Raw genomic sequence first — 18673 nt, 5'->3', positions numbered from 1 at the left:
TATCGGTTTTTGGCCCCATCACTAAATGGTGAAGAATCACTTCAAAAATTAAATAATTCTCACATCAGAATCCATATTCAGATCTTCACCAAAACTGAATCGATTCTTCCTCGTCAGACACCCAACCTCTCCACTAAGTTTCGTCCAAATCCGTCCATAACTTTTTGAGATATCCTGCGATATATCATTTTTGGTCATATCTTCCAATGGTGAAGAATCACTTTAAAATATTGTACGAGCCGGATCGGGATCTTCACCAAAATCGAATCATTTCGTCCTCGTCACATACGCTACATCTCCGCCAAATTTCGTCGGAATCTGTCCACAACTTTTTGAGATATCTTGTTCAAAGACAAACGGACGGACAGACAGGGGTGAAAACACAACCTCCATCCACCTTCGGTGGCGGAGGTAAAAATCCATGTCGTCATCAACCCTTGGAAAATTAATCCGCAATAATGACATTGAAAAAAAAAAAAAAAGCAGAAGTGAAAGCATTACTGATGATAACAGTGTCAATTGCTTTAATTACTCATTACACATCACTTTAGCAAATGGCTTGCAAAATGCACAAAAATTGCCACTTTGACCAAAAACAACGTTTAATCAACACTACTGTACAAAATACGATCATACGTTTGGAGGCAATCATGGCCTGGCTTGTAGAGGAATAAATCCTAAAGCAATGTCTGCCTGCTAACAGTTATTCATGAAAAGGCCATACTATAAATGCTCTCATTTTACTGTTTCTTTTCAGCAATTTATGTGACCGAGCATAGAACTTAATAGGTGCATTTTTATTAATTCACACAAGACCCTTTATAGCTCTTTCAAAATGGCATTCCAGTTTTATAACCCACAATGCTGAACGTACACGGTCTATCAACTTTCGTGTGGGACATTTTAAAGTCCAATCTTCTCCTCGACGTTCTTATATTGGTATCTAAATATCTGCATCATGCAATTTTACCCAGAGCTTTGGACAAATTGAGCTGTCAAACAAACCGCACTTTCAAGCAGTTTTCCATTCACTCTGCATGCCTTCACGGATGACAGAAGATTTAAGAGGAAGAATTAATCGCCAGTCAGCCGGTATTGAAAAGTAATTTATATCAACCACGACGACATCTTTTATAGGTTAGCAACGTGTTCCGTTGGTGCCGATATGTCTGGCAATGACTTCAACAATATTTGTTTTGATTCCCATGGTGAAATATCGTTGAGCTAGCGAAGAAGAAGTAATCCTCAAAATAACGATACAGGATGTGACAAATAATCTACAATGCTCATGTAACATAACCAACAAAAAGGATGAAGGGAAAACATGACTCTAGTGTCGCATTTAATAAAGGATGAAGAAGATTCAAGTTTGCTCTTTCATTTCAAAGGAAGGATGTGTAAGGAACATATAACAAAGGAATGATGAGTACATTCACCAGGGAACATTCCTGCAGATATTTTGAAGGATTGACAATCTAAATACCAATTCACGGAGCACCGGTCAGGTGGTGTCAACGACGTGTGATCTTAAAAATGGAGGACATAGAGCAAATGAAATTAAGGGCGGGTCAAGATGATCATGTTAAAGGAATTGCTCGCACGGACAAAATGAACTTGTACGAGGGCAAAAAAACGAAGCGCATGCTGGGATAATTGGACTCAAAAGTGCATGTGAATATTATTTCGAGAGCAAGATTTAAGATGACAACTTTAAGACAGCAGAAACACTCTTAATCCTTACATCGCTTTTATTACAAATATAATCGACAGCCATGACAGAATGAAGCGATGAGAGCACGCTCATATTATTCTAGCTGGTGTATTATCAGCAAGAAGAAACAATAATAAAAAAGCCTCACCAATTCATGCAGTTGATAATTTGTCAAAATGTTTTCACCTCCGCAAATTGGTACACAGTATATTTCTGCCCATAATAAGAATGCAATTCAACTTCGAATGAAAGGAAAAACTTTGGCAATTCCTTCTTGTCAAATCAATTGCAAGATATTGTCACTCTCGAGGGAGCGACGCGATGAAAAGCAACTATCCCCACCACCTGTATCGAAATGCAACATTTTACTCCATTGCCCATAGCATTCCACCTTGGGCAAAAAGCTGATGTCACAAACTAGGGCTAAACTGTGTCAGATTTGTGATTTACTAATTTGGACAGGAGACAGACAAACGCACACACACACACCCATTCATTCATTCATTCATTGAGAAAGAGTAACTTGTTTCAACTACACTGGAGGATTGAGACAGCTTTGAAGCCAACAGACTGCACACTTTGAAATTGATGTACTGCAAATTGTTTTTTTGGCTCGTCACTCTTCCACGATCACAGTTTATGTAATTTCTTTTTGTAAATGCTCCATATTGTGATAAACAACACCAACAAACTGAACACCTAAATATTCAATGTTGGCCTACCACCTCAAAGGCTATCCTCTTCTCGCAAAAATTGGAATACCGAAGAGAAGTCCTTTAGGGAATATCCACGTGAGCACATAATACGGTACATTTGGTGTGCTACGGAACCAAGGAACACTGGGCTCTTGGTGGCAGTTGCTGCATCCTGTGCCAAGCCAAAATCCTGCAGGGATGTGTGACATAGGGTTAACATCGTCATAAATGATTAAGATAATGTACAGGAATACTGTATATATGGAACTTTGGTGCAAGTGGAGACCATTCGGCCCACCATGCCTGCACCACATCAACACCAGATACCATCACACATCGACACACAAGCGAGAAGCTTCCCACAAGTCCTGCCAATATCCCTGCACCTTTCGCTAATGCTTCTACAGTACAAGTCAAAAGTTTTAGAACACCTCAATTTTTCCAGTTTTTATTGAAATTTGAGCAATGCAAGTCCAGTGAATAACCTGAAATGATACAAAGGTAAGCAGTGAACTGCTCGAGGTTAACAAAAAAGTTTAGGTTAGCAAAAACGGGAAAATAATGTAAATTGCACAGTTATATTGTAAAAAAAAAAAAAAGGCCTTCTTCAGGGAACAAGTAATGGGTTAACAACTTACAGCTGTTCTGCAGCAATGTAAGTAAATTAAGCCTTGAAAGTTGATGCAAACAATTCCTACAGGTGTCCCAACCTTTGCTGATTACTTGATTACAAACCCCCTGTCTGTATAAAAGCAGTATTGGAACAGACTGTTATTACACCCTCTGAAGCATTATTTGGACAATATTGCACTGCAGGAAGTAGTATTTTGCTATCATAATGGTGAGAAAAAGGCAATTAACAAAGGAAGGCAGACAGACCATTATAACCCTTAAAAGTGTAAGTATTTCCTTGGAAGAAATTGTTTCCTGTAAGAAAATTTCCTGTAAGAAATTGCAAAGAAAGCCAAGGTGTCAGTGAGTACAGTTTCCTACACCATCAAAAGGCACTTGGAAACTGGAAACTCTGACAGGAAGAGGTCTGGCAGACCCAAAGCCACAACACAATCAGAAGACAAGTTTCTGAGAGTCAACAGCTTGCGTGATAGGTGGCTCACAGGACAACAGCTTCAAGCACAGCTTAACACTGGTCGAAGTAAGCAAGTCTCAGTTTCAACTGTGAAGAGAAGACTTCGAGCTGCAGGTTTGACAGGTCGAATGGCAGTAAGACAGCCATTGCTAAGATGGCAAAATAAGAAAAAGAGGCTTACCTGGGCCATGAAGCACCGCCAGTGGACTACTGAAGACTGGAAGAAGGTCTTATGGACCGATGAATCAAAATTTGAAATCTTTGGTTCATTACGCAGGGTTTTTGTACGCCGTCGAGTAGGCGAAAGGATGGTTCCTCAGTGTGTGACACCAACTGTCAAAAATGGAGGAGGAAGCGTGATGATCTGGGGCTCTTTTGCTGGATGCAGAGTCGGCGACTTGCACAGAGTGACTGGCACCCTGAACCAAAAGAGCTACCACAGCATTTTGCAGCGCCATGCAATACCCTCTGGTATATGCCTAGATGGTCAGGGGTTCATCCGAAAGCAAGATAATGACCCTAAACACACCTCCAGGCTATGTCAAAACTACCTTCGAGGAAAAGAACAAGACGGTGGGCTTCAAATCATGGAATGGCCAGCACAGTCTCCAGACTTAAACCCCATCGAGCTGGTTTGGGATGAACAGGACAGAAGGGTGAAAGCAAAGCAACCGACAAGTGCAACACATTTGTGGGAACTTCGGCAACAGTGTTGGGAAGAACTTCCCGAACAATATTTGATTTCCATTGTAGAAAGAATGCCACGAGTGTGTTGAGTGGTTTTTCTGCAAAAGGTGGATACTTTGCCAAGTCAAAAATTTAAATTAAATTTTGTTGAACAAAATGATTCTATGATTTCTTTTTTTTATCTCCAATTGTTTATTTGTTCTATGCTTAATTTCAGAGTACATTGAGACAATAAACTGCGTAAATTTCAATAAAAACTGGAAAAAATGAGGTGTTCTAAAACTTTTGACCGGTAGTGTAGGTACCAATCTAATCCCAATTTAAAGCTTTCTTCTCGTTCTGCTCCCACCACATTTCTCGGCAGACAATTCCATGCATAAACTAGATGGTATTCATAGAATACTTACCCTGCGCACTGCGCAGTCAACAACAAATTATGACGTCATAATTAAGGCACCAATTACAGTCATGTGAAAAAGTAAGTACACCCCATGTAAAGTTTTGACTTTTTCAACATATTTCAATATACAGCTATTTGATCTTCATTTCAACAATATTGATAGATAAAGGTGATATAATATAACAAATATCATGAAACATTTACATTTTGTAGTCCATTGAAAAATTTAAATAAGCATGAATGCAAATTTCGCATGTGGAAAAAGTAAGTACACCCTTGGCTCTAATAGGTGGTATTGCCCCCTTTGGCAGAAACAACCTCAAGTAGGCGTTTCTTCTAACTGTCAACCAGTCTCTGACATCGACTGGGAGAAATTTTTGCCCACTCTTCCATGCAGAATTCTTTCAGCTGTGCGATGCTTGAGGGGTTTCTTGCATGCACAGCTCGTTTCAAATCCCCCCACAACATCTCGATGGGATTTAGATCCGGGCTTTGACTTGGCCATTCCAGAACCCTCCATTTGTTTCTTTTCAGCCATTGCTTGGTGGATTTACTGGTACGTTTAGGGTCATTGTCATGTTGCAAGGTCCACCTTCGGTTGATCTTCAACTTTCCGACAGATGGCATCACATTATCCTCAAGCACCCTCTGGTACAATGAAGAATTCATAGTGGATTCTATGATGGTGAGCTGCCCAGGCCCTGATGCAGCAAAACTGCCCCAAACCATAATATTTCCACCACCATGCTTTACTGTTGGTATCAGGTTCTTGTGGTCAAATGCTGTCTTTGGTTTTCACCAAACATGTCTTCTGGTACTGTGGCCAAATAGCCCTACCTTTGACTCATCTGTCCACAGCACATTGTTCCAAAAGTGCTGGTCTTTGCCCATGTTGCCCTTTGTTGTTGCCCTTTGCAACAACTTTGTTGCCCCAACAATGTTGCCCTTTGCCCTTTGCCCATGCCCATGGAATCTCCCGCGATGAAGCTAACTCCAAGGGCCTTTCACTCACTCACCGCAGGCAGGTTGGTGGTCTTTCCGTCTTCTACCGACTCCTCTCTGGCCTTGCCCCCCCAGCTCTCTCTGGGCTCTGTCCCGCAAATATTCCTACAGGTCGCACAAGATCTGCCTGCAACCCTCTTATGGTTAAACTGCCAAAATCAAGACTGTCTGCTCACCTTCACTCCTTCATTCCTCTTTTCTCCCGCCTCTGGAACAAACTCCCTCACTCTCTTCAATCCCACTCCACCCTCCAGGTCTTTAAAACAGCTGTTCACCACCATCTCTTATCTTCCCCCATCCAAAAACCTTGATCTTTTCTATCCCCGATAATTTCACCCCAATTCCACTTTTTGAAATACCAACTTCTGACCTGGAAGTCCTTGGTGTCCTTGTGTTTTATACTTCTCCCACCCCCCACCCCCCCCCCCACCCCTTCCCACGCCGCCTCCCCCCGAGCCCTCTCCCTCCCACACATCTCCCTGCTCTCAAATGTTGTGTGCTCTCAAGTGTTTGTGTGCTTCCCATTCTCCTGTCTTCCGCTCCCTCTTTTTATATATTTTGTTTGTCTGGTTGATTTGTTTGTGAAGTAAATGTCATGGGGGGTTCTGGAATGTCAGCTCTTTCACGAGCCTCGATTCAATATACGAAGACAAAAAAAAAAAAAAAAAAAAAAAATGTGTTCATTGGCAAACTTTAGTCTTGCCCTGATGTTTTTTCTGGACAGCAAAGGTTTCCTCCTGGCACACCTCCTCTGTACATCAAAGTTGTGCAGCCTCTTTCTAATGGTAGACTCGTGCACTTTGACATCAACAGTGGCAAGAGCTACCTGGAGGTCCCGTGATGACATTCCGGGGTTCTTCGAGACTTACTTCATTCAGCATCTTGCGGTCTGCTCTCGGGCTGAACTTGCTGGGGCGGCCTGGCCTGAACAAGTTGGCAGTTGTTTGGAATCTTCTCCACTTGTCGATGATCTTCCGGACAGTCGAATGATTGATTTCAAATTGTTTGGAGATCTTTTTAAATCCCTTCCCAGACTTGTAGGCATCTATAACCTTCTTTCTGAAGGCCTCAGAGAGCTCTTTTGATCTAGGCATGGTGACGCCACACACTTCAACAACAAAGAGCAAACCAAACTAAATGTCTGAGGTTTAAATAAGACAGGTTCCTCCAAGATCCTCTCTGACGATGTTCTAATCATTTGCACCTGAGCTGGTGCACCTGATTCTAATTTTAGGTATTTGAAGTAGTGATCAATGTGGGGGTGTACTTACTTTTTCCACATGCGAAATTTCCATTTATGTTTATTTAAATTATACAATTCTGTCAATTATACAATTCTGTCACAAGTTCTGTCACTCAAGCTTTTGGGTCTCACTATCTGCCATGATCTTTCCTGGGAAAACCACATTTCAAATCTGGCCTCCAAAGCCAGTCGCCGACTGGGCATCCTCCGTCGTGCGAAGTCCTTCCTTGGCACACCTGAGCTCCTCACCACATACAAGGCTTTCATCCGCAGCTCAATGGAATACTGCTCTCCCCTCTGGGCTGGTGCTCCTGCCTCACACCTAGCTCGCCTTCACGCTGTTGAAACCAAAGCATTCAGAATCATTGGAATCTCCCGCGATGAAGCTAACTCCAAGGGCCTCTCACTCACTCACCGCAGGCAGGTTGGTGGGTCTTTCCGTCTTCTACCGACTCCTCTCTGGCCTTGCCCCCCAGCTCTCTCTGGGCTCTGTCCCGCAAATATTCCTACAGGTCGCACAAGATCTGCCTGCAACCCTCTTATGGTTAAACTGCCAAAATCAAGACTCTCTGCTCACCTTCACTCCTTCATTCCTCTTTTCTCCCGCCTCTGGAACAAACTCCCTCACTCTCTTCAATCCCACTCCACCCTCCAAGTCTTTAAAACAGCTGTTCACCACCATCTCTTATCTTCCCCCATCCAAAACCTTGATCTTTTCTACCCCCGCTAATTTCACCCCAATTCCACTTTTTTGAAATACCAACTTCTGTCCAGGAAGTCCTTGGTGTCCTTGTGTTTTATACTTCTCCCTCCCCCCCCCCCCCCTTCCCATGCCTCCTCCCCCCAGGCCCTCTCCCTTCCACACATCTCCCTGCTCTCGGATGTTGTGTTTGTGTGCTTCCCCTTCTCTCCCCATCTTGTCTTCCGCTCCCTCTTTTTGGGTATTTTGTTTGTCTGGTTGATTTGTTTGTGAAGTAAATGTTAGCTCTTTCACGAGCCTCGATTCAGTATACAAAAAAAAATAAAAAAATACAATGGACTACAAAATGTAAATGTTTCATGATATTTGTTATATTATATCACCTTTATCTCTCAATATTGTTGAAATGAAGATCAAATAGCTGTATGTTGAAATATGTTGAAAAAGTCAAAACTTTACATGGGGTGTACTTACTTTTTCACGTGACTGTACATCATTGTTAACACTTATTCCCCATGTGGAGTTCTTTACAATGAGCCATGTATCAATTTTTTTCCTTGGAGTGGTTTTGGAGATATAAAGACACAACGTTTTTCGATTTTTCCAAGATAGCACCTGTACCACATGACCAATGATGTCATAATTATCATTTAAAAATTCTACTGGAGGAGGCGCTCCTATGGTCAAAATTTCGTGTCCGTCGGACTAACAGTTGCAGCGAATTTTTTCCCATACCGATAACATCAGGTGTTGTACTTGTTGAAATATGACATCATAATGAAGGGACTGATGACATCATCGTTAATATATCTTATTCTCCACGGGGAGTACTTGACAATGAGCCTTGTTTCAATTTTTTTCCATCGAGCAGTTTTGGAGATAGAGGTTTAACATTTTTCCAAGATGGCATCCTCACCACGTGACCCATGATGTCATAATTATGAATAAAAACCTGGACAGGCGGAGGAGCTCCAATGATAAAATTTCGTGTCAAACGGTCCAACAGTTGCCGAGAAAATGAATTTTTTAAATGCAGACACGCACGTACGTACGCCACACATACACAACCGAATACATAAACCTGCTTTTCGCTTCGCGAGCGCAGGGTAACTACTCTCTGCGATGTTGATCAAGCTTCAGGAAAATTATCTTTGAAGGGGAGAGGGAGGGCAGAATTAATAAACCAAACTGTTAACTTTTAAAAAATTATGGCTCCATAAAACATTCCATCTGCCAAATACAGTGCATTCAGAAAGTATTCAGACCCCTTCACTTTTTTCACATTTTGTTATGTTGCAGCCTTATGCTGAAATCGTTTAAATTCATTTTTTTCCCTCATCAATCTACACTCAATACCCCATAATGACAAAGAGAAAACAGGATTTTAGAAAGTTTTGCAAATTTATTAAAAAGAAAAAACTGAAATATCACATTTACATAAGTATTCAGACCCTTTGCTATGAAACTTGAAATTTAACTCAGGTGCCTCCCATTTCTCTTGATCATCTTTGAGATGTTTCTGCACCTTGATTGGAGTCCACATGTGGTAAATTCAATTGATTGGACATGATTTGGAAAGGCACACACCTGTCTATATAAGGTCTCACAGCTGACAATGCATATCAGAGCAAAATACCAAGCCATGAGGTCGAAGGAACTGCCTGCAGAGGTGAGACAGGATTGCGTCGAGGCACAGATCTGGGGAAGCCAACAAAAAAATTTCTGCTGCATTGAAGGTTCCCAGGAGCACAGAGGCCTCCATAATTCTTAAATGGAAGAAGTTTGGAACCAGCAGGACTCTTCCTAGAGCTGGCCGCCCGGCCAAACTGAGCAATCGGGGGAGAAGGGCCTTGGTAATAGAGGTGACCAAGAACCCGATGGTCACTCTGGCTGAGCTCCAGAGATCCTGTGTGGAGATGGGAGAAACTTCCAGAAGGACAACCATCACTGCAACACTCCACCGATCTGGGCTTTATGGCAGAGTGGCCAGATGGAAGCCTCTCCTCAGTGAAAGACACATGAAAGCCCACAGAATCTTGTTTCTCACAGTCTGAGAGTCCTTTAGGTGCTTTTTTGCAAACTCCAAGCGGGCTTGCATCTCCATATCAACATAGGTATACTGACCACGTTTAGAACATTTTCGATACGTGCTCTCTTCTCCAGGAAACAATCCTGAACGCTAAGCAAGGTAGGGTTAATTCCCTAAGAATTACAGAAGGGATGACTTTTAATGAATCGGTGCCAAAAATATAAATAAATAAAAATTGTCGGGCGTAATGAGGGCAAGAGGATTTTCTATTCTTTCTTTTCTATCCTTTATCATGTAGTTGTGAAATTTATTTTAAAAGTACCGTCAGCCTTTCAAGATATTGCTTATTTTTTACAACTCTTCTGTATGATTATGAATTGGTTATTTGTACAAATGTTCATGTTCAACTCGACTGTAAGAATGATCGTACAGATAATTATTAATAAACTGAAACTGAAAACTAAACCAATAACCACTCCCACCAAGAAGGTGCTATATGATACATTTACTTGGAGAGAATTGGGTCCTCCCTCACCCTGAACTACGATGATGATGATGATTATTATTATTATCATTATTATTTTAAACCACCCAAAAATTTCCCATGCACCCTGCAAATACAACCACTACTTTTCAACTCGTTCCATCCAGTAATTCAGGAGTGCAGAGAAGTACCAGTCATATATATCATATATACACTACCAGTAAAATGTTTAAGTACACCCAACATTTTTGATATTTTACTGTTTAATGTGCAAAATGAACAAAATATGTGATCAAAACTCTTACCAAAAATATATCTGCTTATCGACTGATAAATATATTGTGCTTCAATGCTCAGGTAATGCCAGAAAAAAGACAGGCAATTGTAAGTTTGGGAAAAGAAGGCTAATCCTTGAGACAAATTGCAAAATAATCCAAGTGTCAGTCAATGCAGTTTCTTGTGCTATTAAACGACATAAATTATCGAAACTGGTAAAAATGCAGATAGAAAACATTCTGGTCAACCAAGAATCACAACAGAATCACAGGACAAGTACTCAGAGTCACCAGTCTGCTCAACAGACGTCTAACAGCACCGGAAATGCCCAGCTAAACAGCTCCAGCATTGCAACTGTTTCAAGGCCTTCTTTTCTCAAAGTTTCAAATTCCCTGTCTTTTTTCTGGCGTTAGCCGGTCTAATCTCCCGCGATGAAGCTAACTCTGCGGGCCTTTCACTCACTCACTGCAGGCAGGTTAGGTTGGTGGTCTTTCTGTCTTCTACCGACTCCTCTCTGGCCTAGCCCCCCCCCCCCCAGCTCTGTCTGTGCTCTGTCTCCCAAATACTCTGACAGGTCGCACAAGATCTGCCAACATCCTCTTCTGGTGAAACTGCCAAAATCAAGACTCTCTATTCACCTTCACCCTTTCATTCCTCTTTTCTCCCGTCTCTGGAACAAACTCCCGCACTCTCCTCAATCCCACTCCTCCCTCCAGGTCTTTAAAACAGCTGTTCACCACCATCTCTTATCTTCCCCCCATCCGAAACCTTGATCTTTTCTACCCCCGTTAATTCACCCCAGATCCACTTTTCGGAAATACCGACTTCTTTCCTGGAAGTCCTAGCTGTGTCCATGTTTACTTTTAGCTTTTTACCTCTCCCACCCTCCACCCCCCTTCCCACGCCTCCTCCCCCCAAGCCCACTCCCTCCCACAGATCTCCCGATGTCCCTGCTCTCAAATGTCATACTTGGGTGTTTCCCCCTCTCTCCCCGTCTTGTCTCCCGCTCCCTTTATTTTGTCTCATGTGTCAGTTTGTTTTTTTGTCATTAATGTTAGCTCTTACACGAGCCTCGATCTTGTATACCAAAAAAAAAAAAAGTTTTGAGTTTTGGCACCCATGTTCATGCAATCTGAAACACAAAACACTCATTACATTGTATGGCTGGCCTTTCTGTAAACATTTTTTGCAACACCTGACAATAATTGACATTGCACGTGATGGAGAAACGAAGCACAAACATTCATTCCACACAGAGCAGAGTATTTGCAAACAGTTTTTGCTCCTGATATGAAACGTTAATAACATTAACTTCGCGTTTCAGTTTGGATTTAGTATTGCCTTTTTGACCTATTTCCAAAAATTGCTTTGAACCTACGTTTCGCACAAGAAAGATGCATTGAAACACAATATATTATCGGTAGATAAGCAGATATATCTTCAGTAAGAGTTTTGTTCACATCTTATGTTCATTTTGCACATTAAACACATTATGTTGGATTGTTGGGTGTACCGAAACTTTTGACTGGTTGTGTACAAATGCATAAATATATAAATAAAAATATATATGCACATAAATATATAAATATATATGCACTTATACACATAAATATATATGCATATATACTCATAAATATATAAGTTTAAAAAATTTTTTTTTTTTTAAATATATACACAAATCGATAAATATATACACATATACACATAAAAATAAAATTATATATATATATATATATGTGTGTGTGTGTGTGTGTGTGATGATTGTTAGTTCTTCAAACAGAAAGATAACAAATGATATTGGTGCAATTGTGGCTCATATTAGTCTGTCTCTCTTAAGGCAGCATAAAGAAAGGAATTTGATGCAATTAAGTTTTTCACTTAATTTTCAGATATAAATTATATTTAGGGTTTTAATGGAATACAGAGTTTGTAAGGTTTCTACAGAGTACACATCTTGGTCTTTACAAAAAGGCACAAAACATTACATTCAAATTTATAGGTACTAAATAAAATGTCACTGAGATTAGTACTGCACTTCGGTTAAAATTAGATCACAGGTTCTCCATACTCTAACCTCAATTGTAGCTTACTATTAAATAACTCTTGCATTACTGACAGCCCAACATGCGGCTATTGGTTAAGAGTAAAGAAAGGTGACAAATTAAAGAAACCACATCTTCCAAGCCAAAGAGTAGTCATTTACTGACCTTGGCCATAAGACTGGTGACAAAGCCACCTTGGTAGTTGTTGTCAGAGGGTACACCTTGCATGACACCTGGTACAGGGTTGTACGTATCACTCGACCAGCAACGCCCGGAGCTTGTATTCAACACCTGAGCCAAGAGCTTTGGATCAAGGCCCAACCTGGAGTAATTGAAGGAAGAGAAGTGGAAAATGTTTATACGTCAATGTAATAAAATAACAAAATATTTGATTTTCAGGCAAAAAGCTCTTCATAGATCAGAACCAGAGACCGCAACATGTCGGTGTTAAAAAGTATAAAATAACATCCATCGTGCATGCCTATTTTGGATCATCAGAATGTCCTCATCAGAAAAAACAAACTAGGTAATACAATACGATTACTTGTTCAACAACATTTATGTTAATAACATTATGTAAATAACATCATTATTGTAACATCATTATGTAAATAACATTTATGTAAATAACATCCATCGTGCATGCCTATTTTGGATCATCAGAATGTCCTCATCAGAAAAAACAAACTGGGTAAAACAATACGATTACTTGTTCAACAACATTTATGTTAATAACATTATGTAAATAACATCATTATTGTAACATCATTATGTAAATAACATTTATGTAAATAACATCCATCGTGCATGCCTATTTTGGATCATCAGAATGTCATCAGAAAAAACAAACTGGGTAATACAATACAATTACTTGTTCAACAACATTTATGTTAATATCATTATGTAAATAACATCATTATTGTAACATCATTATGTAAATAACATTTATGTAAATAACATCCATCGTGCATGCCTATTTTGGATCATCAGAATGTCCTCATCAGAAAAAAACAAACTGGGTAATACAATACGATTACTTGTTCAACAACATTTATGTTAATAACATTATGTAAATAACATCATTATTGTAACATCATTATGTAAATAACATTTATGTAAATAACATCCATCGTGCATGCCTATTTTGGATCATCAGAATGTCATCAGAAAAAACAAACTGGGTAATACAATACAATTACTTGTTCAACAACATTTATGTTAATATCATTATGTAAATAACATCATTATTGTAACATCATTATGTAAATAACATTTATGTAAATAACATCCATCGTGCATGCCTATTTTGGATCATCAGAATGTCCTCATCAGAAAAAAACAAACTGGGTAATACAATACGATTACTTGTTCAACAACATTTATGTTAATAACATCATTATTGTAACATCATTATGTAAATAACATTTATGTAAATAACATCCATCGTGCATGCCTATTTTGGATCATCAGAATGTCATCAGAAAAAACAAACTGGGTAATACAATACAATTACTTGTTCAACAACATTTATGTTAATATCATTATGTAAATAACATCATAATTGTAACATCATTATGTAAATAACATTTATGTAAATAACATCCATCGTGCATGCCTATTTTGGATCATCAGAATGTCCTCATCAGAAAAAAACAAACTGGGTAATACAATACGATTACTTGTTCAACAACATTTATGTTAATAACATTATGTAAATAACATCATTATTGTAACATCATTATGTAAATAACATTTATGTAAATAACATCCATCGTGCATGCCTATTTTGGATCATCAGAATGTCATCAGAAAAAACAAACTGGGTAATACAATACAATTACTTGTTCAACAACATTTATGTTAATATCATTATGTAAATAACATCATTATTGTAACATCATTATGTAAATAACATTTATGTAAATAACATCCATCGTGCATGCCTATTTTGGATCATCAGAATGTCCTCATCAGAAAAAAACAAACTGGGTAATACAATACGATTACTTGTTCAACAACATTTATGTTAATAACATCATTATTGTAACATCATTATGTAAATAACATTTATGTAAATAACATCCATCGTGCATACCTATTTTGGATCATCAGAATGTCCTCATCAGAAAAAACAAACTAGGTAATACAATACGATTACTTGTTCAACAACATTTATGTTAATAACATTATGTAAATAACATCATTATTGTAACATCATTATGTAAATAACATTTATGTAAATAACATCCATCATGAGCATGCCTATTTTGGATCTTCAGAATGTCATCAGAAAAAACAAACTGGGTAATACAATACGATTACTTGTTCAACAACATTTATGTTAATATCATGATGTAAATAACATCATTATTGTAACATCATTATGTAAATAACATTTATGTAAATAACATCCATCGTGCATGCCTATTTTGGATCATCAGAATGTCCTCATCAGAAAAAACAAACTAGGTAATACAATACGATTACTTGTTCAACAACATTTATGTTAATAACATTATGTAAATAACATCATTATTGTAACATCATTATGTAAATAACATTTATGTAAATAACATCCATCATGAGCATGCCTATTTTGGATCTTCAGAATGTCATCAGAAAAAACAAACTGGGTAATACAATACGATTACTTGTTCAGCAACATTTATGCAAAGGATACTTCGGGCAATATGCTGGGCAAATTCAAAAGAAAGTAGATGGAAGGGTCTTCCACATGGTCTTTTCGGAGAGAGATAGTGAGAGTTGGGGATTTCTCAGGATTGAAAGACAAGTCCCAAGTGTTTAACCAGCTTGTGATTTTTTTTCAAGGTCTGGAGATAGGGAAGAGGCTGCAGCCTTCCTGTCTGAAGGATGAGGGATGTCAGGGCAGAAGGTGGAGTCATCAGCAAATAGATAGAGGAGTTTCCAGAGAGCAAGAGGGATCACTGCTGAAGATCAGGAACAGGACTGAGCTCAGAACACTGCCTTGAAGCACTCCAACCTTGATCAGGATCGAGGAGATAAAGGATTCCACTGAGTACCATACGTTGGCTACGAGTGTAGAGGAAGTCAGTAAGCCACGTGTGGAGTTGGCCTTGGATGCCATAGACAGAGAGTTTGGAGAGTAAGGCAGGATGCAAGACTATATCACAAGCACGAGATATGTCCAGAGAGATGGCCCTGAACTCACATCTGATATTGAGGGCCTCCATCCATTGTTGGGTAAGGAGGAGCAGTGTGTCCAAGGTGGAGTGACCTGGTCAGAATCCAAACTGGTGATCTGAGATTTTTTTTAATGTAGAAGGCTCCAGGCATGGACGATGTAGAAGGCTCCAGGCATGGACTATGTAGTACTCATTGAGGCCAGGCCTAAATAAAAGAGCTGCATTGATAGAAAAGTGAAGGAGAGAATAGTCAAGTTTTTGAGAAAGCAGAAAATTTGCTTTTTGAAAAGGGGAAGATCATAAGTGTTAGGAAAGACATGGGAAGGTAAAGAGTTCCAGAGTTTGGCAGTGGAGGGGAAGAAACAAACATCATAACGGCCCACCCTTGAGTTGCCAAAGGCCACACAGTAATCATGAGATGTAGTGGCTTGTCGAGTAATCCGTGGTCTCGCTAATGGTGGAGGCACACAAGCAGCAAGTTCTTGGGTGCAAAAACCGAAGTAATATCTGTAGAAAAGAGAAAGAGAGCCAACTTTGCGGTGTAAATTGAGCGGGTCAAGTTTTGAGGTCAGACTGGGAGAGTTGACAAGTCGAATTACTTTTAATTCAATTCTGTCCAGTAAGTAATGTGGAGCTAGAACCTCCCCAGATGTGAGAGCAGTATTCCATACAAGGACGAATCAATCCTTTATATTGTTGAAGCAATTGTTGAGAGGAGAAGAATCTTCGACATCTGAACAGGACTCCCAGTTTCTTCGAGGCAGATTTAGCTATTTGTGTAATGTGTGGATTCCAGGATAAATTTGAAGTTAGGGTAATACCTAGTAGGTCTATTGTATCACATGGTGTAATTGTAGAGCTTTCCAAGGAGATTGGAGAGTTGAGAGGAGTTTTAGAGAGAGAGATGGGAAGAAATTTAGTTTTAGAAGCATTGAATTTAACCTGATAACATTTGCCTCACTGGGAAATCTTGTGCAAATCGGATCTTAATGAGGTGGCCATGATCAAACGAGAAGATGCAGATCGATTGAGGGAAGATGGAGCAGAACGGAAAAACATGGAGGAATGTAATGTTAAGTCATCAGCATATGAGTGCATTTGGTTAGTTGTAGAAGAAAGAACATCATTGATAAAAAGAAGGAAGAGTGTTGGAGACAGGACAGAACCCTGAGGGACACCGACTGCTGTTGATAGGGAAAGAGGGAGATGTTGAGGATGATGATGTTGAGGAGAGATGAGGCCGTTGGAGAAAAGGAAGGTTTTCATATCAACTGCGATGATAGATTACATGACCATGCTGATTAGAAGTAAGCTGATGGGCCTGCAGTTTAGGGGACCGATTTTTGCACCTTTTCAGTAATTCAGTGATGTTGGCGGATTTCCAAGAAGATAGAAGATGACTGAGAGCAAATGACAGGGTGAAAAGGGCAGAGAGAGGATGTGCAAGAGCAGCAGTCAAAAAGGTTTTTTATGACACGTGACCTGATGCAGTCCGGTGGCAGAGTCAGAGTCGACGGTTGAAAGAACTATCTCAGGTGCAAAGGACACAACATCCATGATTAGTTGGTTAAGACAGGAAAGGATGGGTACCGAGAGTGAGGAGTTGGGGACACAAGGTTTGGAAGCAAACACCGAATTGAGGCATTCAGCATTCTCATGGGCGTAGTCAGCTGTGGTGCCATTTTAAGAGAGGGAAGTTATGGAAGGAGAGGATACACCGGAGACAGACAAGGCATCCAAGGTTTTAGAGGAGGGAGACAAGTCTGAAAGTTCCTTCCTTGAGGTTGGACAGATGTTGTTTTCTGGCTCTCCTGAGTGGACACACACTTGTTGTGGACTTTTGAAAAGAACCAAGATTGCCTTCGGTTGGATTTGCATTCCAGGAAGAGAAGGCCAGTTGTTTAAAATGGAGACTTTATGGATTGTCGAAAAGAAAAAAAATCCGGAAATTTACTGCTGTATATGCCAGTATGTTATACATATAAACCTGCTGTTGCCTCTGTCACCAAAGGGACCAAGTCAGGAATGCAGCTTCCAAAATCATTGTTGTGTCACTCCCACATTAGACACTCATGCGAGGCTGCCATTTCATGGATGTGGGTCACAATCAGACTGCTACCCATTTTACAGGTGAGAAAATAATAACCGGTCATCAAATCCCCTGCAGACAAGAATTCCCTTTCCACGCAGGTGCAGGAGCAGGTGTTAAAACTTTGGTTAAAAGGAACGGCTATGTTTTGTCCACGGATAGCTGTGACATCGCTTCTGCGTTCATAAACTCACTTTTGTATTTGTGATTCCACGTCTGGCCATGAAACACGCCTGGAATGCTACACATGCATGTCAAGCAATTGGGGAGAAAACATGGTTGCCTCCATTGAAATTAATGGGGAATTCACTGAAGTTGCATTTGCTGCCTAATGATGCATTTTTCCTCTAAAGATGCAAAGCGGGAAATTAATTAATGATCATATCTTGCAGTTATCTTTGTCATTCATATTTTGAAAAAATAATTTTTTGAGGTTTGCTTAACTTCAAAGGAGATTGGCGAGATCATAAAAGGGAATGTCAACATTTATAACGCTGAACATTGATGAAGAATTTGTCAAATTCAGGAATCAAACCTGAAGGGTTTGGCAGCTGAAGCAGAGAGAGCTGAGAGAGGGAATCTCGGTGTTAGGTTGTAGTGGGAGAGGAACGATGTGGAAAATCAGGAGGTAGTAGGACATGGCTGGTAGGTTGATGAAAAGGATATGACGTCACAGGATGGGTGATGATATGCAAATTAAAGGGTTGAAGCTATTAGATTTAGAATACGACGAGGGCGAAACTGAAGAAAAAGGGCAAAGAGGCAGGAGAGGCCTTACAAATAAGCAAGAATTGTATTTCACGCACATAATGAAGCACCCAAACAGAAGGCGATCACTTTGCATCGAAACAAGGGCTAAATAAACTAAACAAAAGAAGTTGATCAAATAAGTAGAAAAATCCTTCGAGAGGGCGTCGAAAATAAATTAGAAAGCTAAACAGTGCAATATATTCACCTTGCACACAATATAATGCATGGCCAAATTGTAATTCAGAGGACAACCATTAAACTGAAATAAAGTGCAATAAACAGGGATACTTGTCTTTGCTAATCAATAGGAAAAA

General features: G+C 39.7%; 1 protein-coding gene across 2 annotated transcripts in view; it reads right to left on the bottom strand.

Annotated features, from left to right (window-relative positions):
• Window positions 1-501: 501 nt before the first annotated feature.
• HIBADH (3-hydroxyisobutyrate dehydrogenase) overlaps window positions 502-18673 on the bottom strand; it is a 192333-nt gene continuing 174161 nt past the window's right edge. For both annotated transcript variants that reach the window (XM_068101264.2, XM_068101265.2), the window contains 2 exons: window positions 12522-12678; window positions 502-2596 (listed from right to left, as the gene is read on the bottom strand). In XM_068101264.2, coding sequence (XP_067957365.1) covers window positions 2438-2596; window positions 12522-12678 — 316 coding nt within the window. In that variant the 3' untranslated portion in view covers window positions 502-2437. The remainder of the gene's footprint in view (window positions 2597-12521; window positions 12679-18673) is intronic.

The sequence above is a fragment of the Myxine glutinosa genome, chromosome 6, assembly GCF_964187855.1.
Source record: "Myxine glutinosa chromosome 6, kmMyxGlut1.1, whole genome shotgun sequence".
In the NCBI taxonomy this organism is placed as follows: Eukaryota; Metazoa; Chordata; class Myxini; order Myxiniformes; family Myxinidae; genus Myxine; species Myxine glutinosa.
The sequence above is the reverse complement of the archived record's forward strand: the minus strand, read 5'-3'. Positions and strand labels throughout refer to the sequence as shown.